The sequence below is a fragment of the Centroberyx affinis genome, unplaced genomic scaffold, assembly GCF_046629955.1.
Source record: "Centroberyx affinis isolate AG114_WGS23_722 - 3 ecotype Tasmania unplaced genomic scaffold, CSIRO-AGI_Caff_v1 ptg000356l_1, whole genome shotgun sequence".
Taxonomy (NCBI): Eukaryota; Metazoa; Chordata; class Actinopteri; order Beryciformes; family Berycidae; genus Centroberyx; species Centroberyx affinis.
This window is the reverse complement of record NW_027279027.1, coordinates 1-26,828: the sequence shown is the minus strand read 5'-3', so window position 1 is coordinate 26,828 and position 26,828 is coordinate 1. Positions and strand designations below refer to the sequence as shown.

At 41.7% G+C, this 26,828-nt stretch overlaps 1 protein-coding gene across 1 annotated transcript; it reads right to left on the bottom strand.

Annotated features, from left to right (window-relative positions):
• Nucleotides 1–3,166: 3,166 nt before the first annotated feature.
• Nucleotides 3,167–26,771, bottom strand: LOC139641208 (GATOR2 complex protein WDR59-like; the record flags this gene model as incomplete). Its single annotated transcript, XM_071515495.1, has 22 exons — nt 3,167–4,963; nt 6,055–6,197; nt 6,312–6,432; nt 8,544–8,625; nt 10,654–10,804; nt 11,157–11,269; nt 12,097–12,178; nt 12,909–13,042; nt 15,267–15,420; nt 16,400–16,521; nt 17,353–17,457; nt 17,845–17,940; nt 18,992–19,156; nt 21,206–21,333; nt 22,142–22,271; nt 22,388–22,467; nt 23,228–23,384; nt 24,400–24,477; nt 25,037–25,153; nt 26,320–26,408; nt 26,535–26,572; nt 26,691–26,771. Coding segments are annotated over 22 exons (2,602 nt in total), but the record flags the coding sequence as incomplete, so codon positions are not given.
• Nucleotides 26,772–26,828: the final 57 nt, after the last annotated feature.

Here is a 26,828-nt window from a genome sequence, read left to right as displayed (position 1 = left end):
GATGATCCCACAGAGGGGGGAGGGGAGGAGGAAGAGGAGGAGAAGAAGAAAAGTGAGGAGGAGAAGAAGTAAGAGGAGGAGGAGGGAGTATGGGAGCGTGAGTCTCAGGTAAAAGTAACATTAGTAGTTAGCTAGCGGAGAAACAGTCCAGAACTCCTCCAGCTCTGTCTGGCAGAAAGATTCAAAGGTGGAAATAACCAGCAGAACCAGGTGGTTAAACACCGCTAAATGTCTGTCTGTGGCGCCCATTCTAAACATCTAACGTTACATTGGCAAGCAGGGGAGAAAAGACTACCAAACATTCAGTCAGAAGTGCTGTTACTTTGCTGACATTTAACTTCAGTACTGGAGTGAAAATCAAAAGCAAAAGGTAGCTTAGCTCATTTAAAACGTACTAGTATGACCTTTCCCAAACCAGGTTCTGTTAATTGAAAAAACAACAACAACAACAAAATTCATTAACAAAGTAAAGTATGAATCAACACAATTAATGAAACATGATTACGACCGGACAGTTTCTGATGCAGTATGGAGAAACTTAGGGCTGGGCGATAATTCAGTATTATCGTTTATCGTCTTTCAGTGGAATCATATCGTGAATGATATGAAGATATTTTGATATCGTGACACACATTTCTGCTGTCTGAATTGATGATGACAAGCAAATTTTGCTTAAAAACTCTGATAAAATGAGGTATGGTAGGAATATTATTTGAAAATTTCAGTTTTGTTTGACATCACACCTAACGTTACCATTCGGTTCAATGAGATGAACATTCATTTGATTATTAAACGTGATTTTGCATACATGAACCATATCGTGATATATATTGATATCGAGAAAAATCCTTATGATCATCATGATATTGATTTCAACCATATCGCCCAGCCCTAGAGAAACTGCACAATATCAAACATCATAAGGAGGCAAAAACAAATGTCACATGATGAAGAAATATCTATCAGACGGCACACACATATAAATTTGAAGCAGTGCGGTTTGTAATATTTATTTGTCGATAAATGCTTTTCACTTTTCATGAATACATTAGCTTATGGCATCTAGCATTTGTGGATTCCTCGGTGATTTACAGGCTAGAACAATCTCAAAATAATCCACACAAATAGGCTTGTGAATACAATTAAGCTATGCAAACGGACATGCTTGTGTGAAAATATTCAATGTTATCGTTTATGTGCAGATGAAAATCGAAAAAGCTTTTGCTCACAAGTGTTTCTACATGTTTGCAAATCAGTTGACACTTTAGGCATTTAGCAGACGCTCTGTCATGGCTTACGAACAATTGTCTATAGCCACTGTAAAACGGGAAGTTGTATGTTTCTGACTCGTCTTGCTTTCAAAAACTCGGCCATGTTGGTGATGATGATGAATATGATGAAGAGAGTGAGGTTCTCTCTCTGCAGGATGGCACTCTCAGGTTATGGGACATGGAGAACTTGGGGGAAACCCCTGAGGTGATGGAGAAGAGGAGGAGCCACGGAGCGGGAATTCACATCGTCAAGGTCGGAGTGTGAAATTCCTTCAAATCTCTTAAAATCGCTTAGTCTGGTTTGTCATTTATGATCCTGCTTACCTAATCAGTTCTTTGTGCATCATGTGTTTATATCATCGGGTACTGATGGTGAATCTGACCCTTGACCTCTTTACTGTTGGTTGCTTGTGTTGATGATCTGGGAAGTGAAGTTTATTCTACTGTTGCTCCGTCTGTAGCACGAGATAGAGTGATGTAGTGGAGAGTAAACTCACCTTAAGTGACTTTGCCCTCCTTTTAAAGCTGATGGGAATCTTTATGACATCACGTCACAGTGCACATCAGAGTTATTAGTATTTAACTGATCTGCTGACCTACTGGAAGGCATCGTTTTATTCACCACCAGATCACTGCCTGAATTAGAGCATCAGCTAACTACGGAGCCCCTGAAGGGACATGGTGCTTCTTCTTTTAGGAGAAACTATCTGGTGCACAAGAGAAATTATTTCTGGTAGATTTTGCGATAGGCCAGTGATTTTATTTCTCTGCTATTTCCGTGTTTAAACTTTAGGGATGATAATACATCAGTTGGTAGAGTCATGTTTTCAACTTGGACTTAAATATAAAGAAATCCTCCATTACATTACATTACATTACATTACATTATGTCATTCAGCAGACGCTTTTGTCCACAGCGATTTACAAAGTGCATTTTGTCAACAGTAGTGAAACCAACTGTGCATCACAGTCTTCATCAGCTAAGCTTTTTAATAGGAATAAGTAGCATTTGGGTTTTTTTTTTTTATTTAAAGAAGGGTAAGAAGATTGCAGTGAGGAAATAGTCTTTTTAATGCACTGGTCACTGTACCCCAGATCAGAACTCTTGTACTTTTCTTGCTTTCAGTCTTACATCCATGGATGTATGCACCTTTCTAATTATGGGGCGGGGCGGGGCTTTTGTCATGTTTTTTATCATGTGCCTTATGTGCTTTTGTCATGTTTTTATGTTATATTATGCTTGTGGTCCCTGTCGTTAATGTTCTGTTAGAGACAAATTCCTTACAATACGGTTGTATGGCAACAAAGTATTGAATCTTGAGTCTTGAAATTGCAATTGTTCTGAGGAAGGTGAACAAATCTTCCTCCGCTAGGATTCCCTACAGGTGCACATGCTTGGGCGGGTCACACCAGAAATTCTCGTGCGCACCAGAGACACATTTGAAAAAAAATAAAAATGCACCATGTCACTTCAGGGGCTCCGTAGCTAACTGACTACAGTACAGCTAGAAACTAAAAAAAACCTGTGTCTGGTTTCAGTGTGAAGAGTGTGGAGAGCCGTTCTCAGTGTCCAGGCTGGAGACTTCAGAGCTGCTGACCAAGTGTGTTTTCTGTCGGCTGAAGTCACCGACCAGATACCGACCGCAGCCGCCTCCTCTCATGTCCCTGTGACCCCCCTCCCCCCCCCCCCCCCGCTAACCCTAAAATACCTTCATCAGCCTGGTTTCAGTGGAGAGTTTTAGTGTCCCATGATGCTCTCAATGCTGTTTCAGAGGCTTTTCCACCCTGACAAGAAGAAAATTCTGGGGGGAAACACTGAATACTTGTAATTTTTGGGGGAATTGTGTGCCATGAAAATGGTCAAATTTAATGACATTTAAAAGACAATATCGGCACAAAAGATCTGATACAAGAATATCAATGTCGACCTTCAAAATCCCAATACCAGTCAAACTCTACTTTGCAAAAACATGGATGTTTTTTCCAGACAGTAAAAGGAGAAGAACGCCTAATCCTGGCACTTCTTATCAAAAAACTGATGACAGTTATGACGAATATCATATGTCTGTGTTTTTGTATAATGACGAGTTGACTGAAAATTTAAACATAGACATTTATTTTTTACATATGGCACATGTGTTGACCGTTCATTCAGTGTTTATTTGCTACTGTACATATAGCGCATCCATAGAGAGTTGTTCTCCCTACTGATTTCAATTTATTATAGTACAGTGTTTTCACATTCAAAATCATAGCCCTGTAATTGCTGTGGGACATGTATCCAGCAACAAGATGTAAGGCCATTGGAAATATGAAGTATCTCTTGCATGAAAGTTGCATGGTTGCAAGATAATTATTCATTTCAAGAGAAAGCTATTTAAACGTCTCCTACTCTCCAGAAGATAAATAACCAACAGGTTTATATCACTGATTTCTGTAAAGTTCTTTTAAAGCTACAATATGCCACTTCTGTCACATTAAAATAACAATAAACAGGATCTATTCTACATGATCAGTCTGTGTGTTCAGGCCTAAATCCCCTGATTGCCTGTAATTGTGAGGTCACGTGATCAGGATGCCCTTACCAGGCTCGCGTTCACCGACCACACTTCCCTTCCCTCTGAAGCGGTGTTCTCAAACAGTGGTTCTCAACGCGGGGTCCGGGGACCAGCGGGGGTCCTTGAGGGAGTTCCAGGGGGTCCCCAGGAAACGTATGAATTGTTAAACTCAGTAACAAGAAGCACATTTACAGAATGTAGAACAAATATACTATAGACTATACATATAATAGACTATTTTGATCATAGTTTCACTGTTATCTCTTTACCTACAATACAGATTGTCATGGGATTCTGGACATAATCATATCTAACAATAAAAAATATTCTCAGATATGGGGCAGAGAGGCACAATCTCATCAATTGGGGGGTCCGCGGCCCTAATGTGGACTAAGTTGGGGGTCCTTGATAGGGCTGGGCGATATGGTTGAAATCAATATCACGATAATCATATGGATTTTTCTCGATATCAATATATATCACGATATGGTTCATGCATGCGAAATCACGTTAAACAATCAAATGAATGTTCATCTCATTGAACCGAATGGCCAAACAAAACTGAAATTTTCAAATAATATTCCTACCATACCTCTTTTTTATCAGAGTTTTTAAGTAAAAATTTGCTTGTCTTCATCAATTCAGACGGCAGAAACGTGCGTCACCATATCAAAATATCTCCATATCATTTCACGATACGATTCCACCCCCCCCCAAAAAGCCCCTGTAGTCCTCGATACGGGAAAAAGGTTGAGAATCACTGTTTTTAAAAAGATCACCCCCCTCTCTTTCAGAAGGTGCATTTGTTGAGAGAGAGAGGGAGAGAGAGAGGGAGAGACCGTGTGTGTGTGTGTGTGTGTGTGTGTGTGTGTGTGTGTCTTCTTCTCTTCCTCCGGAGTCAGAACGTGCTCTGCAGCAGACAGCGGCAGCCGCAGCCGGCGGGGCACTCGTCCTGGCGGCGGAACCAGTCCATCATGTGGCCGGTGTGGCCGCCGTGGCCGCAGCTGAGGCAGAAGTTGGAGGAGCCGCGCACCGCCACGTGGCACACGGCGCACTGGAAGGTCAGCCGCTTGCACACGGCGCACTGGGTGCCGCGCGCCTGGCTGCGGCAGTGGCAGCAGTACAGGCCGAACTCTGGGGGGTGGGTGGGGGGATATGTCAACGGGTAAGCCACATCAAAAAAAAAAAAAAAAAAAAAAAAAGAAGATATTGATGTTGTTTTTTAAACGGAAACTCAAAAAAAAAAAACATCTATTCAAGTCTGGCTTTTATGTAATGTTTTAGAATTGTGTTGTTTTTAGTATTTGTACTTATTTTATTTCAACGGGTAAGCCACATCAAAAAAAAAAAAAAAGCGGAGAAATCTCGATCCGAGAGGAGTTGAAGATATTGATTTTTTTTTTTAAACGGAAACTAAAAAAAAAAACATCTATTCACGTCTGGCTTTTATGTAATGTTTTATAATTGTATTGTTTTAGTATTTATACTTATTTAATTTATTATCATTATTAGCCTATTTCTTTTTTTCCATTTTATTTTAGCAACATTTCACTGTTGATTTTATTTTATTTTATTAACATTTTACTGTTTTACCATAATCAATTTATTTTGTGTAGTAGGCTATTTCATAATTTTATTTTTAATGTTATTTTTATTGCTTGTATCATCTTTTATTGTTTATCTTTTATTATCTTAACTACCCATCTTTTATTGTTGTCTCACTTTTTTGGGGGGGGTTTTGGTTGTTTTGGTGTGCTTTAGTCTCTAAATCCATTTTTAACATCCTACGTTTTGTCAATCACTTGTAAAGCACTTTGAATTGCATTTGATATGTTTGAAAGGTGCTATATAAATAAAGTTTGATTGATTGATTGATTGATAAAAAGGCAGTGGGAAAATCAGTTCCCAATGCGTCAGAGGACATAAAATAGGAAAGGTGGGAAAACGTAGGCTATAATACACAAAACAAGTAGTTTATTTACTATAAATACTGCTTGCATTTGTTAGCACCATTTATAGCAAACAGACTAGTTGTTTTGTGCATTATATGGTTTCCCGCCTTTTCTATTTTAAGGAGATATAGCCTAATATAATATAATATTGTTTGAAACGTGCTATATAAATAATGTTTGATTGATTGATTGATCGATCTCCCCGAAAAAAAATATCTCTGTTTAAAGGATTTCGATTTTTGGAGCAGATGTTGAGAGTTTCCAGTAACGTACCGATGCCCTTGTGAGGTTCAGGAGGGCAGGAGGCGAACTTCAGCACATCGGCTCTTTTCTCCCGCAGGCCCCAGCGATGGAGGATTTCCCCGTAACACTTCTTAAAGTCGTCGAACTGTAGCGTGTTGGCCGGGTCCAGGAGCCTGTCGGCGGGACGAAGAGGGAGAAGAAACGACAACCCGGGACAATGAAGCGGCTCCTTACCGTTAAAGAGAGACACAGTTCAGAGAACGACTGTCTGACACGAGCGCGTGTACCTCTTGTTCATGTCGTGCTGCTCCCGCTCTCGTTCCCGCGGGTCCGAGTACGCCTGGTTGCCGTAGCGATAGTCGTCGGGAGAGGATTCGCCCCATGGGGTGGCGTGCTCCGAGTCCCGGCCTGAGGAGAAACCATCAGAGGACAGTAGGCTAATCAAATAAAATCACGCTGAGTAATGTTAAACTCCAAGAAAAGGTGAGAGATTTTGATTTTAAATGGGCTCGATTAAGTCTCGCACAGTTAAAGCAGAACTCCGGCCATTTTGGACCTGGATCCTATTTTCCCACCATTCTCTATCAAACCGATCGTTTCTGGCCAAAATCTCATCATTTGCTTCACTATAGAGTTACTTGCCTCTTGCTTGCCTAGGTGGAATATGTTTGTTCTTTTATAAACTGAACTGAATTATATGGAACTGGACTGAACTATAAAGAACCTTTCTTCTACCCCTTTTGCTCTAATGTAATGTGGTCGAGTTTATTTAAATTGTGTGTTTCATTCTACTGCCTTGCAATTAATTATACATTTGTTTGTGTTATAAAAAAATAACCAGGGTTCATGTGTATTCTGAATGCATGTATCCTTTGTGGGGTTTGACAGTGACTTGAACTTTTGACTGGTTAAAACTACAGGCTCTCCAGTAGAGTCCGATGGACAAAGCCTGTCTTTTTTAACACACTGATTTCTTGTGTATGTTTGGCCATTTATCCACAGGAATAAGACAAATACACCACTAAACAACTAAATGGGTACACAAATGCCAATAGGTGGTTTTAACAGTGTTAAAGTGTTTAGGGTGGATTTCTCCTTTCGGCCATTGAAGGCCTTCTTGGCTAAAATAATGTTTCTTAGATTGTCTTGTTAAATTCAGTATTTCTTTTAACAGAGACATTGTGGCGTCTATCCACTTTACTTTCATGTCAGAAATCATTTTGAAATAATGTTGAAAGTAATAATATTGTTTAAGTGTTTTAGGGTCAATTTTCCCTTTAATAATTCAAATCTGACTTTTTTTTTATTGTTTGTCAAAGGTCATGTCTGATCTTATTCATTGCTTATCTTATTGGATATAATTTATGACTGTTTTGGTGTCTTATTTTCATTTAATTAAAAAAAAAAGTGCTATACGAATTAAGTTTATCATTGTTATTATTATTATAAAATGACTAAATCTTGCCAGTAATTACCCTCGACATAATAAGTCTTTTTTTTTTTTATCCTTTGTAATCCTGTCTGTTTCCTTATATTTTATTTTATCTTTATCCTCATGTCTGGTTTCATTTGTCTTTTATGTCTAATTTTTTAATATCGGTTTGTAGCTCTGTCTGTCTCCTCATATTCTTATTTTACTTTATTTTATTTTATCTTTACTTCATGTCTGGTTTCATTTTTAATCTACTCTTGTTTTCCGTTGTATGTACTCATTCAGTGTATTTATTCACCTTAACTGTTTTGGAAAGCACTTTGTAGCAGTTGTTTTAAAAAGTGCTATATAAATAAAGTTTATTATTCTTATATTACATTATGGCAGTGCTACCCAACATTTTTCTTTAAGGGACCCCTATTCTGTCACTGAGTAAACAGACAACCCCTGATGAAGTGACATATTTTATGGATATTTCATATTATATTCAATGCATAACAGCACAGAACAGCTGATAACTGTACAATTAACCCAGTGAACGCAATAACTGCAGGAAGTTTGTGTAAAACGAGCAATTTGGATGAATATTGAACAGATTATGTGAATATTGCATCAGAGATTAGTGTTCCTGATATTTTTAGGAACGTTTTATACAATTCTCTGTATTATTATTATGCTTATTTCGGACAAATTCAGTGTTTTCTTCTCCCTGACGCTCGGTCGTTGTTCTATTAGCTCTTTGGTTGTTTTAACTGAACTTTTCTAAAGCAGGACGAGGCTGTTTAGCAGAGAGTGAATACAGCTTCATGTGTTCATGTCTTCACCGCGCCCATATCCTCATTTATATCTTAAAAAAACATCTAAACTTTAAAAATAACAACTACATTTAGTTCTTTTCTTCACAGAAATTAATGAAATGCTGATATATACTGTATATATATATATTTTTTAAGTTTTCTTACACCCCTTAAAACCAAGAAGGCCTTGCGACCCGCCCGTAAAGCTTTGGCGACCCCTAGTGGGGGTCGAGACTCCCAGGTTGGGAAGCAGTGCATTATGCTACAGTAGAGCTGGAGTCGTGTCTCACCGATGTTCCAGGTGGTTGTGGTGATGGAGTCCGAGGTGCTGGAGCAGGAGCCTGAGGTGACGGAGCTGGAGGTGTAGCTGGGCTGAAACAACAACAGGTGGAGCACATCAGGTCTCCAACCCGACCACTGACATGTGAAGACTTCAGTACCGCTTTTAAAGCGATTAAAACCAGAACAGAAACGCACCAAACTGACTTTAAATAACTGGAAAAACCTCACATTAAAAGGAATAGTTCGCCCAAAAATGAAAATTCAGTCATTACTAGTCCATACCTGGGGATGCACGCATCAAAACGCTGCGCAGACTTGCCAAAAATGTGCATAAACAGAGTAAAGTTGGGAAAATGGAAAAATCAGCTTCGTCAGTCCCTGCCTATGCCAATGCTCAATGCCCATGTGCAGCTTCAGAGTGATTGGCCAACCCATTGAGGAGCAAAATGGATTTTATAGTAGGATCTAGTCAGTCAGTCTAGTCAGCTGTCTTATCTGTCTAAATCACTAATTAGAACTAGAGCTGCAACGATTAATCGATTTATCGATTAGTTGTCAACTATTAAATTAATCGCCAACTATTTTGATAATCGATTAATCGGTTTGAGTAATTTTTTAAGAAAAATAAGTCAAAATTCTCTGATTCCAGCTTCTTAAATGTGAATATTTTCTGCTTTCTTTCCTCCTCTATGACAGTAAACTGAATATCTTTGGGTTGTGGACAAAACAAGACATTTGAGGACGTCATCTTGGGCTTTGGGAAACACTGATCCACATTTTTCACCATTTTCTGACATTTTATAGACCAAACAACTAATCGATTAATTGAGAAAATAACCGTTAGTTGCGGCCCTAATTAGAACTGCAACAGAGAAAAGCGCCCCGTCCCCACTAAATGAGACGCTGGTTCTCCATATTTTGCCCAAATGAAATTCCGGTGTTGCGTACAGTCGCTTCTACACCCACAGGAAGTGACGACCTGAAACTTTAAAAGTAAAATCCAAAACTGTCTCCTGAACAGCAGTGAGCAGAGAAAGCTGGACTCACCAACATTGGGCCTTTTTCCTCTTTCATTCCTTTGGGTTTCTTTTGGTATAAAGCATCACAGACCGGCTGTGGCAGTTTACCGATGTCACTTTACAGGATTTCTGGGTATTGAAGTTCACATTTGTCACAACAGCGACCTCTTGCTGCCATTTGGAGCCGCCAAAGTGCGAAGTTGCCTAATGCAGCTCTAAGGATAATTATGAGGAGTTGGAGGAGGCAAAAGGCTAATGTTAGTTTAGTTTATTCTGAATATATTCAATCGCAATTCCAGCAGACAGTGAAATAGCCTCAGACTGGGATCACAACATGAGCTAAGCTTTACTGAGGAAGACAGAGGAAATATCCCACTCAGGAAAAGTACTTTCAGTCAGTCTGCTTTCTCTGTTTCTCACTCCATCCCAGCAAATATTAGAGAATTGGACACATACGGTTTATTTAGAGCTCATTTAAAGAAATGGTTAATTTAGTAATTTAGTTAATATCAGTCAGACTGATTTATGTATTTTATACACTGTGCATGCTTTTTATGTCTGATTAACATTAATATTTTTTTATTTTTGTTCTGCATGCTTATAAATTATCTCAATAACGTTGTAATTTCAATCTTATATTATATTACATTACATTACATTACATTACATTACATTACATTACATTATATTATATTATATTATATTATATTATATTATATTATATTATGTTTTTAGGGTGACTCTGTAACATCTGTCCAGGGACTACAGATGAAAAATAGCCTCTTGGCTAACTCTGGCGCATTTACAGCAATGTTAAGTTAGTTAGTTAGTTAGTTTATTGTCCCCGGGGGAAATTCTTTTCCACGAAACTGTACATCACAAGGAGAACCAACAATACACTTTACACACATCATCACAAAAACAACATAAAAAGACAAGACTCCCTTAGCGAGTCACCCTGTTTAGGGCTGCTATGGCTGCGGGTATCAGGCTTTTGCCAAAGCGAGCCCTTGTTAATGTGCACTGTCCCTGTTAAACAAACCGACAAATGAATAAATGAATAAATAAATGGATAAAAAAAATACGCGCCGGGACTTACATAGCGGGAGTGGTGGGGGGGGAACATGGAGGACCGTGAGGGATGGTGTGCGTAGAGGGAGAAGCAGTCTGGAGGAGGACCTTGGGCTTTGAACACGCTGCACAACATGGCCAGGGTCTGGACGTCACTCATCTGGCTGTAGTGGTCCAAACTGGGGAGGAGACAGGGGGACAGAAGCAAAGACTCTGAGTCCCTTGTAGAATCCCCCCTGAGTATTTCTAAATCCAATTTAATACCATCGTCTTTTCTTTTTTTTCATTAGAATAGCATAGTTCCTTCAGTGACTGTCTGATTCCCAGTATCCAGACTCCCACTAAGTCCACAAGGCTTAGTGCTGTTAAAATTGCCCATAATTCATAGCATCAGTGACATTAATAAATAAAGACACTGGGGAGTAAGCAAGGAAATGTTAATCTGTAAATTTGACTACATCTTGCTAGTGTAGTGTTTCATACATTTATAAGTATACAGTTGTTTGTTATAAGTATACAGTTGCTGCTCACAGAGTCTCCAGCAGGTGGCGACCGAAGGGATGTCTGGCCCAGGGAGTGTCAGTGTCTGGGTCAGGGTCCGGACTCAGGTCCAGACTGGTCGCTGCAGACGCCAGGGCCCACACCTACACACACACACACACACACGTGCACGCACACATTTGATGGGATGGAAAGGTTTGTGTCAGTTTGTGTGACTAATAGTTAGTTGACCAGACACTAGGGCTGTGCAAAAAAAATCGATACAGCTGAGTATTGCAATATTTTTTTCCATGATACTGTGTCGATTTTCCAGCCCCTCGTGTTGATACATTAAAAAAACATTATTCATGTTTTAAACGGATTTAAAATGTCCTTAAATTTCCCTCAAATCCCTTTGAATTAAATCGTTTTGACTCAATTTGTCCACTTTGAGTTATCAATATAATGTGATGTACATATTAAGACTACCCAGGTGGTACACAGCAAGTTGTATTTTCAGCTCTAGTTTTAAATTTTCAGCAAATTATGTAGCATATTGCAATGTATCGCAATATGTATCGTATTGCAATGTATCGTGATACGTATTGTATCGTGACCCATGTATCGTGATACGTATCGTATCGTGAGGTCCTTGCCAATACCCAGCCTTACCAGATACTATGGTTAGCTAACTAACAAGCTAAAGATATCTAGACACAGAATCAATCAGAAGGTATCGGTGATGAAATGATCAGTTCCCAGTCAAAAACAGACAGAAATTAACTGTTCAATTCTGTTGAGACGGACAAGTTGTACGTTTAGGAACACAATCAGCTGTTCACAGAGCTGAGGGCCTCCAACATGGCCACCAGAGGGTGTGTTACATCACAGTCAACACACTGTAAGTTCTTTGAGTTTGAATTTAGAGGGAACAATAACAATAACAAGCTCTCGGTGGCGGACGTCTGACAGGTGTAAAGAGAGCTGTTACCTTCGCCACGTCCCTGCGGCCGACTGTCAGCGCTGCGGCGGCGTTCTTCTGACACGTGTCTTGGATGTCATTCACATTGAGACTGAGGAGGAAGATCAAACGCATCGTGTGTGTGTGTGGAAGGACAATCATGTGAAACGGTGCACTCCTGAACAACAATTTGTGATTCTTTCACTGAATATTCCGATTGCAATATCTACATATTATCATACTACATTATCATGGAGTCAGAGCTTTTTCTAGCACACTACTACATCATGTGACTGTAGTTTGACAATAATTAAAGATCTGCTCTGCTTTTCAACTTTCAGGGATTCTGCACAGTATCAACATATTGCTAACGTGGACAACTGAAATACTTTCTTTCTGTTTAAAGGGGCAATAATTCTGGTTTTTTTCTGCTCCACAGTACCATAATATATCTGTGGGCCTTGATTGACTTGTTGATCAATACCAATGACCCAACCATTACTTGGCCAGTTACTGAGATTTCTGGCTTGCAAAACTCAATTTCTTCTGCTTAACGATGGAGGAAGATGGAGGAAGATGGAGGACGATGGAGGACGGTGCTATGAGCGAGCGACCGGCCTCACGACACGTTTCGGCTACAAAGTTCTCAAGCCAAAACGGCAAACAAAAAGTATTATTATTCCAGTATTTAGCATGGTGACATATTCCTTCTTCACTAAACATTTCTGTTTGATCTCTGCTGTAGTTCGCTAGCTTACTGCTCCATGTATTTCATGACAACAGTCAAACGTCTTGATGACTCCCTGGCCTGGTAAGTCGTTCAGTGGGATGAAGCCACTCACATGTAGCTCTCGCCCAGCGCCTTGTGGACCGGCAGCAGACAGGAGATCTCCTGGATGATGACTTTCCCAGCCAGCTTGATGGGCCGGTTGCCGTAGTCCGTCCCCTCGCGCTTCGTCTTAAACCGGCGGGATTTCTGACGGACAGACAGGAGGGTGGAGACAGCGGGCCCAAAGGAATGAAGCACCACTTGATTAAAAGTGGTCTGAATGACAAATTAACAAGGTGTTCACACTGCGAGCAACTTGGTTGATGGGGGGTGCCAGAGGCTCTGACTGTAGTTCTGAACAGGCAAATCATGTATTTTTACTGCTCTGCTATTGCCTGTCATAATGTTGCATCAATTTAACGAGTTCACGTCGCTAGCTAGCAAGTGCTTATTATGTAATTAGGTAGCATTAATCGAAAATAAACAGAAAAAACGCTTTCTTTCTTATTCAGGTTTAAATTACCATCCACCCCTAGGATGCAGCTGTTCTCCAAGCTTTGTTTTTGAGACGTTTATTCCTGTTGTCTTTCAAATAATACGAAATAATTTCAATAATTTCAAATAATAGTAACTAGAAGGGCATTCGGAGAGCGCAGACTCGTAGGTTCGTGCTATTATTGCTTGTTCGTGAGTCGGCTCCGGATCCGCTCCAAAATTTAAAGAGTAACCAAACCCCACCAAAATCTGTGGTGAAGCCTGACACCTAATGGTGAAAAGTAGGGTACTGCACTGGCCATCTGCTATTGGCTGGTGTTTGTGCCAGGTGATGTCACCTTCCATAGAGTACAACAGTTGGTGACATCACCTGGCACACCCTAACCAATAGCAGATGGCCAGTGCATTACCCTACTTTTCACCATTAGGTGTCAGGCTTCACCACAGATTTGGGTGGGGTTTGGTTACTCTTTAACAGGCTCTTCCTTGGCCCATGCTACACCCTTTCACGAAGTTTCATGAAAATCGGGCCAGTAGTTTTTCTGTAATCCTGCTAACAGACAAACAAACAAACAAACGGCACTGAAAACATAACCTCCTTGGCTGAGGTAATAATAGAACTGGGAAGCTTTGAATGGCTGGAATTAACTTCTCGTCCGTTTTGCACTTGTCAGGCAGAACTATTGTTTTTGAAACTAAATCACATCAGTAGAGAAACAAGGAAGCACGTGGATCTGATTGGATGTTGACGGTGGCTTGTTGATCGTGTTGCTCACAGTGTGAATGGATGGTTGGTTTTCAGCGTGTGAATGAACTGATGTGTTGCCCAAACAACTAAATTATATCAAACAAAATGGGTGAAGATGAAATAAAAATGACCAATAGGAATTAATTTGAACACATTTCTGCACTGGCAATCACACAACCTTACCTTGTGCTGTCGTTACATGCTTAGTGTACATTAAAAGCTTAAGCCAACATTGGGGACAGACAGGGAGGAAAAAGTGTATTGGACGAGTCAGGCAGCAGTGTCAGTAGGTGTTACTCCAGCGCAATTACACTGACGTGCGAGAGAGAGAGAGAGAGAGAGAGAGAGAGAGAGAGAGAGAGAGAGAAGGGTAAAATCCCACAGATGTGACATGGAAATGCCCAAGATGGGAGGAGGAAGGAAGGAGGTAAAGATACAGAGATACTGGGAACGGTGCGAGGAATAGAGGGACGGATGAAGGGAAGGAGGGAGAGAGCTCAGTACCGGGCAGTCATGAATGGTCTGAACGGACCAGCGGCGGGAGGCAGAGATTGGGGGCTTCTGATTGGAGGAGAGTGGGAGGGAGGAGTGGACCGCAGCAGCGTGGGGAACAAGAGATTGGCCGACCACAAAACAACACAGAGACACAAAAGAGCCCATCAGGCAGACAGACAGGGAGACGAGGATGGGGGAGTATGCACAGGTAACATGGATGACAGGACACACTGGGGTCGGACCAGATCTGTTTTACATATCAGGTATCGGCCAGTCAGTGTCTCCACCTCTTTTTATTATTTTTTGAATAACTATTTCTGTAAATTGCTTCCCAGAGAATCCGGTCAGCCTCTAACCAGCAATCTCTCTGAATAAATTCAAAGTAAGATTGTAAAAATCTTGAGTTTGTCTGCAGTAACGTCTTTTTTGCTGCAAGGTGGCGCCGTTACTTCATTAGAAATCAACAAAATGGAGCGGACTTCTTGATTGCAGAGTGATATGATCAGATGTGAAACCAATGCCTTCATCGGCCAATCGGAAGTGAGCATTCAACAAAACCATGCAATAAGCATACAGTATATGAAACCACACACAGTACGATTTTCTGTCTTACCTTTTCAATAATCAATGTGATGTAGCGACTTTCTCCACCGTTAACGTGTGTGTGTGTGTGTGTGTGTGTGTGTGTCTCACCCGTTCTTTGTAGTAGAAGGAGGAGATGGAGACGGTGTCCTTGTCGGAGCGAGTCGGGCTGCCGCTGTACAGCCTCAGTGTGCTCTGAGACTCTGTGCGCATCTTCATAGGAGTCAGGACACCGCTGTGGTAGGCCGACAGGGCCGACAGGGACCTGGAGCGCGCGCACACACACACACACACACACACACACACACACACACGGTAAAGAGTAACAAAATACCACACCCAAATCTGTGTAAAGCCTGACAACTAATAGTAAAAAGCATGCTACTTAAATTCTTCCATCTGCTACAGGCTGATCTTTGGATCCAGGTGATGTCACCACCTGTTATACGATACAGAAGGTGACATGCATGCCTTTTACCATTAGATGCCAGGCTTTACACCAGATTTGGGTTTGGTGTTAAGTTAAAAAACAGTATATTGAGTAAAATCTTGAGGTTCACCCTTCCCAAGTATTTTGTTTTTGAAGGAGAGGGAAGGGAAGTGTAGAGATGAATGTGACAACACTGTGTCAACAATGTGACAGCCACTCCAGGATGTCTCCGTTAACTAATATTACACATTCACATGAAACAAGGCAATAATAAACATGTCATCCCCCGTTAATGATGGTGGCCAATCAGTAACAAGACGCATCATCACCTCCAAGTTTCATTAAAATTGGACAGAAGTGTATCAGTCATGGCTTTTCAAAGGTTGAAATTTTGACTGTCAATTATAGCGCCCCCATCAGGTAAATCAGTGTAATTTGTAAGGATAACTGGATTTGTGTAGCAAGTATCATGTCAATCAAACGTATCATATAGGAGTTAGGGCCTTTCAATTGTAGAAATTTGATGCTTTAATTATAGCACCACCATTAGGCCAATCAGTCTATTAAAAAAAAGAAAAAAACACAGTCCCCATATGCATCATCCCTCCAAGTTTCGTCAAAATCAGACCAGTGAAATCTTTGGATTCGGATTCGATTTTTGGGTCGAAATTCAGAGAAATTCATGGAGCCCAGCACAAGTCTTGAGTTGGGCTGGAAAAAAAAACAAAACAGTTCAGTCAGCCTCTCAGGTGAGTTATCTCACAGCTGCTGGAGACCGGATGTTCCAGCAGTATTAGCGACCGCATCGTCTCACCTGGGAGTGGGTTCGGTGGGGGGGGCCGAGCGGTGCATGGTGATGGGCCGGGTGAAGTAGACCAGACAGCCGGTGCCACAGAAACGGGCTCCTGAGGTCCGAGGGAAGGGAATGTTGGCGTCCTGCGGGGGGGGGGAAATCGCCAGATGACCAGACTTGATGTCAAAAAGGAGGTTAAGGGATTATTTCTCCAAGTACACAGAGATGAAGAGGTGCAACTGTGTCTTCAACGAAAACTACTGCTTGGAGTGAGGCAGGGAACAACACATGGTCAACGTTTACAAGGACAGACACCACGTTTACCCCCTCTGATCCGCTTCCTGTTAGACCTCATCAGTCTGTGCTGTTCAACACGTTCAGGAGATATTTAGTGATGAAGTGTTGTCATTTACTGTTTTTGGTGAACCCGCTTTCCCTCAGCCTGCCTCGTCTACTTCTGCTGCAGTTAGTGATTTCCTACATTTCCCAGGATAGCCTTTCAACAACCCCCAGAGAGGGGGTGTGAACTAACTTACCGGACTAGCTTGTGAATGTCGGGGTGTGCCTATAATTATGGCTACGCCCCTTACTCAAAACCCAATCTGTCTCTCTGCTGCATTGCATTCTGGTCTCTCTCCTGCTCCTGTGGGTGGAGAAACTGGTCTCTCTTCCTCTTCTACGATGGATTTCTCCCCTGTATGATTGTTGGAACGTCTCTCGGTGCAAAATGGCGGCTCTAGAAAGAAGCCCCTCGCTCTTTGATTCTGAGGGACTGACACCAAAAACCTTGACCGGAGGTTTTACATCCTGAAACATTTTCTCATATCAAACTCCACTGGAGCTGCTGGAAACGTTATCTACGATTGGCCAGTTGGCCACGGGAAGAAGCAAAATACACCAAACTACTAAATGGACCCCGGAATGTAAAGGTTTTAGGGTGGAGTTTCCTCCCGTCACACAGAGCTGCGCTGCACCTGGTATGAGCCGTAAGTGTTGGTGACTCTGGGGAAAGCTGGCAGGGCCGGCGGGACGGGGTTGGACAGGACGTAGGGACTGGCGGCCGGGCCGTCCTCCTGCGTCTGGAGGGAGGGAGGAAACCAGAGAGAGAGGAGAGCGCCATGAGAGAGAAGATGAAACTGTATTGATCCCTGTGGGGGAAATGAGGTCGCTGCCATGACAACATGTTAAGTAAACTGTAGAGCAGGATGTAAGTAAAGTGTATTTAAATCAAGTATGTAAATTATGTATAAATATATTTGCTGTAAGTATGTATAAATGTCAGTATGTATAAAATACAAAAATATCGTAAAAAATATCATTATGTATTCGGTATGAAGTAGTGGAACCATTATGAAAATGTAAATATAAATACTGAAACTGAGGTAGGAGATACATGAATTTAGAGCAAATATACATGACGTGTGTGTGTGTGTGTGTGTGTGTGTGTGTGTGTGTGAGACTCCCACCATGTCCGACTCCAGACAGGAAACCAGCTGTCGAACACACGGCTCCAAACAGTTCTGGTTCCTCTTCACCTTCTGGAGTGACGTATCTGTCAGAATCTACCGAGAGGAATCACACAGTCGTCGTCATCATCATCATCATCATCATCATCATCATCATCATCATCATCATCATCAATGTCTAAAAATACAGTAATTCTGTTAACGGTGACGAAATGAAGTTGTGAAGATGAAGATGTAAACTAAAAATATTTATGTCACCTGACCTGTTTTTTTTATTGCCGTTTCATGTGTAGAATCAGGCGCTGTGTGTTCATTTAAAACTCGCTCACTCACTTATACAGCGGATCAATAAGTGCAACAGAATTCGAACTGAAAGAAAGCATTGTGAAGCTCAGGTAGCATTAGGCTAATTAGCTATTTGAGAACAGGCAGACCAAAGACTGTATATAACCGAGATATTCAAATGTTATCGTCTCAGAAAGTCAGCGGTCAGAGTGACGGTGACTCTTAAGTGATTTATCCGCCAAAGAATAATTCTCCCAATTTGGGTTTTTGGAGTGAAGCTGCCAATAACCGATAATATCTTTTAATTTGATAATCTAATGCCAAAGTGCCCCCAGAATTTGGTGGAAAAGCCTCTCAAACAGCATTTAGACCGTCGTGGGACACTAAAACTTTTTATTAAATTCTTGTACTGTTGAATGAAGAAGTAGTTTACAAAAAATACTGAACATGTAAATGAATCAATAACATGTCTTCCGGGTTATGCATTACTATTTCTGGTTGTAGTTTATTGTAGTAGTTGTGAGGAGCAAAATAAATAAATTCATGCAAACTTTTAGCACACAAACTCTTTGGACAAACAGGCTCTTCACATTGAAAAAATAGCTACAAAATTTAATACCTCATAAAATGGCGATTAAGGCTTTTTAATACTTTTTAAGGGCCTTAACTTTCCCTAAATTGATTTATTACCTTTTAAGATTTTTTAAGACCCCGCAGACACCCGGAATAAAATCCCAATATCGGCCCGATGTGTCTGTCTAACCCCAGCTGATACACAGCAGTGTGTTGATAAGATGTTCTAATGTTACAATGTAACAGTTTAGAAAGGCTTTGTAAACAGTTTTACAGAGTGTTTTGTTACCTTCTGTATCTTGGTCCTCATGGCGGACGGGATGGTGGTGGGGGAGACGAACTGGAAGGAGGGGGCGGCGTTGTTGGGGTAGTGGGCCGGGAACTTCACCACCAGCCGGACCTGATGGCTCCCACAGTGGGCCGACACCACACAGCTCCGGTTCACCGCATCCATCTGGACACACACACACACACACACACACACACACACACTGAATGAATGGACTCAATGTCTAATTTAACTGTAGTCAAGGTCAGTTAGGCTTGGGTGTACATCCTTCTATCAAGGGATCATCATCACACATGTCGCGGATGTGTTTGTCTCCACACACACACACACACACACACACACACACACACACATAAGGTGGCAGTGTAGGCGTGATGGCTTGAATTGAAATATAGCTTCTAAATGTGCAAGATCTAGGCTTCAGGAAGGCTGAGGAGCTCACGATGAGTGCAGCTCATCAGTTGGGACTAGGGTTGCAAAATTCCGGGAATTTTCAAAGTTGGAAACTTTCCATGGGAATTAACGGGAATTTATGGGAATTAACGGGAATTTATGGGAATAAACGGGAATAAACCAGGAATTTACTAAATTGAAGGTATGCTCTTAATAGGGAACTTAAATATAGTTGGGGAAAATATATTTTAGCATAATCCTGACTAAAACAACCAGATATCATGCAAGTACAGTTGAATATCTATGCTATTCCTCAATCACATGCACACATAGCACACTGCTTACTGCAGGGCTATTGAGACCACGCCCCCTACATGCACTGTGCATTCCTGTGCATTTTTGTTAATTTTTGAATGGGTTGGGTCGGGGGGATGAGTAATATTTAACTCAACATTCATGTTTTTGTTCTTCAATGAAAGAATTGATTGTTCAATAAAATATTTAACACTTGATAAAGTTCTACTTACAAATAAATCTGTTTTAATTGTATTATTTTGGATGGATGTCTGCTTATAAAAAAACAAATATTTATGCTTGGATATGATACCTTTCCATTAAATTACCCTCAATTCCCAGTTAATTCCCATAAATTCCCATTAATTCCCATAAATTCCCATAATTCCCATGGAAAGTTTCCAATTTGGAATATTTCCAAAATTCCCCAGTTTAACTTCCCATGGAAATTTACCGGAAACTTTCCGGAAATTTTCCACCCCTTTGCAACCCTAGTTGGGACTGAAGACTAAAGATGACTGTGCTTTTGCCTGAGGAGCGTAGGCTTGCTGAGTCAGCATCATCTTTTAAATCACTTCTTAAAACCCACTTTTATAGACTTGCCTTTATGAAACTGCTTTTGCTTTTACTATTTCTGGGGCTTTTTGTGACTTTTATTAGACACGTGGTGCTGAGATAATTGGCTAAAATGCTTAAAAGTGACAAGAATGTGAACAGTCAGATCTCATGTCCCAGTACAGCTCCAGTCATGAAAATGAGAAACAAGTTGGTAATGTGGCATGGAAGAAATTACTATCTTTTGGTGAAAAAATCTTGACAATTGCATAGTGTTGATAGAGGTATGCGCTCTACTCCATCTAGTGCCATCTAGTTTCATCAATGTATTTATTTATCCTCCTTCCAATGTTTTTACTATTGCTATATGTTTTTATGTCTTCTTGTAAAGCACTTTGTAAACTCTGCTTTTAGATAAGTGCTATATAATCAAGTTTATTATTATTATTAGTAGTATTATTACCGTATTTCCTCTAATAGTGGCCGGTAGTCAATTAAAAGCCGGGTCTCCGATAATGGCCGGGGCCGTGGTCGACACAAACAAATAAAGGCCGGCCCCAAATACAGGCCGGGGAAAAAAACAAAGGAAAAAACAACGGTGGATACCGGTAAACTCCTGGTGCCTGTTATATAATGTAACTGTAGTTTGTAGTAACGTACAAGTGCCACAAGATGGCAGTATGCCACAAGACAACACTAACACTAACCGTAATTATCGGTAATGCAATGCAGTAACAAAAAAACAGCTACCTAACGAACCCCAACTGAAGCAGATCAGAAAACAAGGAGGCTTTGTACTAAAATATGAGCAAATATACTTATCAAACAGAGGGAATTAGAAATAAAGGCCTGTCTCTAATATAAGCCTGCTTCCAATAAAGGCCTGGTACCCTCTGCAGTTAAGGTAAATAAAGGCCCGGGCCACTATTAGAGGAAATACGGTATTATTATCAGGGCTGGGGTTTGTCTGACCTCTACGTTGACGTTCCTGATCTGCAGGTTGACCAGGGAGAACTCCTGCTGCAGGGTCTGCGGCAGACCGGGACCCGGGGCTTCATGCCGGCCGCTGGAGCTCAGAGCGGAGCGAACCCCGTCCGGGTCTGGGTAACAACGAGGAGACACGTCAGGACCTTACTGATAACATGTGAGATTAGGGCTGGGCGATATGGTTGAAATCAATATCATGATAATCATAACGTTTTTTTCTCGATATCAATATATATTATGATATGGTTCATGTATGCAAAATCACGTTAAATAATCAAATGAATGTTTATCTCATTGAACCGAATGGTAATGTTAGGTGTGGTGTCAAACAAAACAGAAATATTCAAATAATATTCCTACCATACCTCATTTTATCAGAGTTTTTAAGCAAAATTTGCTTGTCATCATCAATTTAGACGGCAGAAATGTGTGTCACGATATGAAAATATCTTCATATCATGCACGATATGATTCCACTGAAAGACGATAATCGATAATATTGAATTATCGCCCAGCCCTATGTGAGATATACATGATGAGGGAAAATGTATCTTGGAGACTCGATTTGACTTAAAGTAATGTGCATCATTTTCTCTCTCCACAAAGGGAGGGAGAGAGAGAGAGAGAGAGAGAGAGAGAGAGAGAGAGAGAGTCTATACAGTATTTCACCCACATATTCATTAACACATTGGGAAGACAGACATTATCACAGGAGACATTATATTCTACTAAAGCAAAAAAAAAAAAACAGCACAGAATTGAACATGTCTATTCACTTCTGTTGAGACTTTTGTACTTGTTGTACTTTTAGAGACACAAACACCCGTTCACTGCCACTGTTGCCCAAGAGCTGAGGACCTCCAACATGGCCGCCTAGTGGAAGGAGGCCTAGTGGAAGGGGCGGCCAGCTGCTGCTCTCACCCTGCAGGTCGTCGGCTGACAGGCCGGTGGCGTGTTGAGGCTCGGGCTCCTGGGAGGACAGGGTCTTCTCCGACTCCATGGTCAGAGACATTCCCTCCATCAGCTCCTCCACTATGTCGTTAGCACACAGCTACACAACAACAACAACAACAACAACACATCAACGTGAATACACACATTCCGAGGAAAACACATTCACAGTCAAGTTCATTTCTGCTCTGAGGAATGTGACTGATCTGGACTTACCTTCTGCAGCTGTGGATCAACTCTCCATATCCTCAGAGTCTGGTCTCTGGACCACGTAACCAGCTGGTAATCCTTGGAGCCTGCAGACAGACAACAGTCGGGCCTAAGCAACATACAGCTGTCAGGCTTCCTATGCCGGTTCCATTTCAAATTCCCATACTTTTTCACCCTGTTCACATTTCTTTTCTTTGAGTTGTCACATGTTCACTCGTGAGTGCGGCTGCTTTCCCCCTGTGGGCCAGTGTAGACGGTTTGTGAGCGCTGATGACAGGACAAATCTTTCCAGTGGATTCTGGCTGAGAAAAATATTGCGGTTTCTGATCAGAAAACCAGCGAGTTCGCAGCCTGAAGCAGCAGCAGCAGCAGTAAACGTGGCACCGCACAGCAAGCAGGGGAAACCACTGCAGCAACAAAACTTAAAACAACCAATGTGGTAAAAAACTCAGCGGGAGGGTGAAGACGGACGGGATGGGGACGGATAGTTCTCTGGAAGGCCTGCTGCCAGGTTCCAGCCAGGGGAAAGAAGTTAAAACAGATCTTAGTGCTGCAAATTGAGTGTTCATTTACCAGCATGTAATGCAAATGTATTATGGTCAATAAAATTGCCCCCCTAGGACCAAAATGCCCCTAAAAATCTGATCAAGGAGGGAAAGGAATGCCCTCAGGACCAATGGAGTCAACAGAAGTTTTCGTAGCATGAGACTGAAGAGAACAGATTGAAGTAGAAGTCCGTTCATATATATATATATATATACACACAATCAGTCAATCTCCTGTGACCAGAACCGGGGGCACGGAATAATCGTCCGGGATCAGAGCGCCACTTCTCCTTTCCTTCACCTTCTTTCTGCGGACGCCACTGGAACTCCAGCACCACGTCGTCGTGACCCACGAAGGCGTGGACGGGACTGTTGAGGTCCAAGGTGCTCCACAGCAGCAGGCTGTTCTCTCTCCGCAGCTGGGGAACCATCACCGTCACCAGGCCGCTGGAGAAGGGCTGGCGGTGGGGGGTGGGGGGGGGGGAGCACAGAGGCAAGGTTAGCAACACACACCCAACGCTAGTCTAGTCTGTGGTCTCCTGCAGGTCTTCTGTAGACTACTTCATGTGAAAACGATGCACATTTGCACATCATGTAGATTGCTGTAAATTCACATACTTGTTTCTTCAATTTTCACATTTCTCCCTCATTGTTATTCGTCGCTGTTGGGTGAAAACCTTGTAACTCCAATTTTGGTCATTTTTCAGCTTCAACTGAATAATTACATAATAATAACTTTATTTATAGAGCAGTTTTCAAAACAAGGTTGCAAAGCGTGAAAAAATATATAAAATATGTAAAGCTAGAAAGAAATATAATAAGAAGAAAATGGATTGAGGAACCCATGCTACCATCCTTTGTCTGATGAAACTTTCAAAAACCAATCGGATAAACTCAAAAATATTATATATTCTTTGATATACAGATATATATATATATTTTTTTTATTACGTTATTTTATACATATGTTTATCTAAATAGCAAATATTTATAATTTAGTAATGCATTTTTAAATAAGCAATCATGAATGCTAGCAACATCTGTAATCAACAAAAGAGTAAATGCAGTAACAGCTGTAACTGAATCCATACATGTTAGTAATCCATACTCCTCACACATATCTCCAACCAATACAGTCCTGTTTTATTGCTTTGTTGTTTTTATGTTTTACTATTTTTATTAATTATTTTATACTCTATTGTGTGCTGTCATGGTGAGGTCAGAGTAGAGTCATGGTGAGGTCAGAGGTGAGGTCAGAGCAGAGGTCATGGTGAGGTCAGAGCAGAGTCATGGTGAGGTCAGAGCAGAGGTCATGGTGAGGTCAGAGCAGAGGTCATGGTGAGGTCAGAGTAGAGTCATGGTGAGGTCAGAGCAGAGGTCATGGTGAGGTCAGAGCAGAGGTCATGGTGAGGTCAGAGCAGAGGTCATGGTGAGGTCAGAGCAGAGGTCATGGTGAGGTCAGAGTGAACTCACGGTGTATCTGGCCTTCCACACCGGAACCTGGCAGGACAGGATGTTCAGGTACTTCCTGGGCTGCCTGTAATCCCAAAACTACACAGACAGATGAAGGTAGAGTGCAGTGAATGTTGAAGGCCGTATGAATGATCAGTGGAAATGGTTTGACAGAAAATATTGATCAGCATGATGTTGTTTGGAAGGATGGAATGTCACTGGAATACCAGGCACAGCAAACACTCAGCTGACTGAGGTTAGAAACATGGAAGATCTTTACAATATTACTTGAATTTATTCAGAGAGAACCAAACTTTTAATTGCTAATTATTGTCTGAATGGCAATCTGACTGGATTGGTTGACATTGGTATGGTTCCAGTTCTGCAGGGCGTTTGTCTGCAGTAACGTCTTTATGAATCAACCAAACGAAGCGGACCTCTTCACTGCAGAGTGATATGATTGGATGTGAAACAGTATTCTGTCATTCAGAGATACCAGACCTCAGAATGCCTTGATTGTCCAATCAGAATTGAGCTTTCAACAAAGCTGTGTAAGAATTTGCGATAGCGACCGGGTGGCTGTCCGTGACCCCTGACCCGGGACCCTCTTCTGGTCAGGGTCAGGCGGTGTGACTGCGGTGAGCTGAGCTGGTCTTACCCGGACAGAGTTGTCCTGGCTGGACGTGGCCAGGATGAACTCGTTGTCTGGATGCCAGTCCAGACCGTGGATCTTAGACAGGTGAGCTGCTACGTATTCCACTGCTGTGTTCGGTTTCTAGTAGCACCAAACAGGAAAACAAATCAGGAAAATAAAAAGTGCAACAAATACAAGTTTATAGTCTCATCTGCGTTTCAGAAAATGTATTTTGAATTACATTTTTAGCCTCAAAAGGAGCACAAAATGCCATACATTCTATTAATGAAATGATGAATAAAATCTTTCTTTATTACTACGACAGACTGACCAATAAAGTCACCATTTTGAAACATTTTGATGGTGTCTTGCATATTTCCAGTTGAAACAGGATGCTGGGGCGGGACAACACGTGGGTCAGCGGGTCGGACCAGGACAAATATGGAAGGTGGCTTTGCTCATAATGAGCTTCACAAATTCCAGATTGTTGCCACTTACTTTGACAGTTGTCATGTTGCAAGTTTTATATGCCTACTGGTAAGACATGAAGTAACCATTAATGATATGTAGTTTTGTAAATTATGTAAATTATTTTGGCATTTATTGTCAAATATTGGTAGGCTATAATATGGAGAATTAGCAAACAATGTGAAAAAAGTCATTTTTCATTTCATTGTGACTTAAAAGGTCCCATACTCTCCACTCTCCAGTGTTTTATTTTGTGTCTTGAGGTCCATTCAAAGCTGTGTGTGTGGTGTCATGAACCAAAAACACTCTCAATCCATTTCTCCACGTTCATTTTCCAGCATCTCTCTGAGCCTTACCAAGAACAGGCCGTTTCTGTCGCCGTGTCTTTAAGGCTCATTAATATTAACGACCCCTCTGTTCCCGATTGGCTAACCGTTTCGAGAGTGAAACGTGAGACTCCGCGGCCCGGGCAGCTACAGGTAGGGAAAACTCTCCGGTAAATAAACGACGACAACCGCTCAACCGCTTTGAAAAAAACACTTTGTTAGTCTATTATTTCTTACAAAAATGATAATGAGCAAACCTTTGTGACGCCACAAAGTTACGGAAGTCCAAACGGCTCGTTTAGAGGCTCGCTTTTCTAATATGGATTGTGTGGATTTAGTTTTGATACTTTCACCATGTTTAGATAGACCATCCAACTCCTTTAGAATCACAGAGGCAAGGGGAGTCCTGCTTTACACCATGTGGGGCCTTTAACAAAGCAGTCTGCTTGCTCAGACACTGGAGTGAACAGCGTTCAGCTCTTCCTGACTAATAATCATAAGTCAGCCACTCACCCTTTTATCCCAGATTCGTACGTCACCGTCATGACTGGAGGCGAGGAGATACTGGTTCCTTCTGTTCCACTTGACCTGAGACGCTCCGGCTGAACAAACAAACAAGAGAGACAGGAAAGAGAGAGGCTGACGGAGACGGCTGGATGAAGAGAGGAATATGAATCGAACGGAGACGCCAACTTGGATCCCCCCCCCCAAGCTGCCTGCAGACTCACCGACAGCAGACAGAGCCACCGTGGGTTTCCGCGTGTCTCTGTGAAAACAAACAGGCGGATTAAAAGCCTCTCCCTACAACCGCCATACAAAACAGTGCCGACTGCATGGTGTCACCCGCCTTCCTCTCGGGCTGTCCCGTCACACTGAGCTCTCACCTGGTGTCCCAGATGTAGATGTAGGTGTCCACTGAGCTGGTGACGAGGTACTCGGGCTCAAACCAGGACCAGTCCAGGTCGCTGGAGGCAACAGAGATTGTATTGTTGAGGAGGAAATGGAAAAGTACCTATAATAAG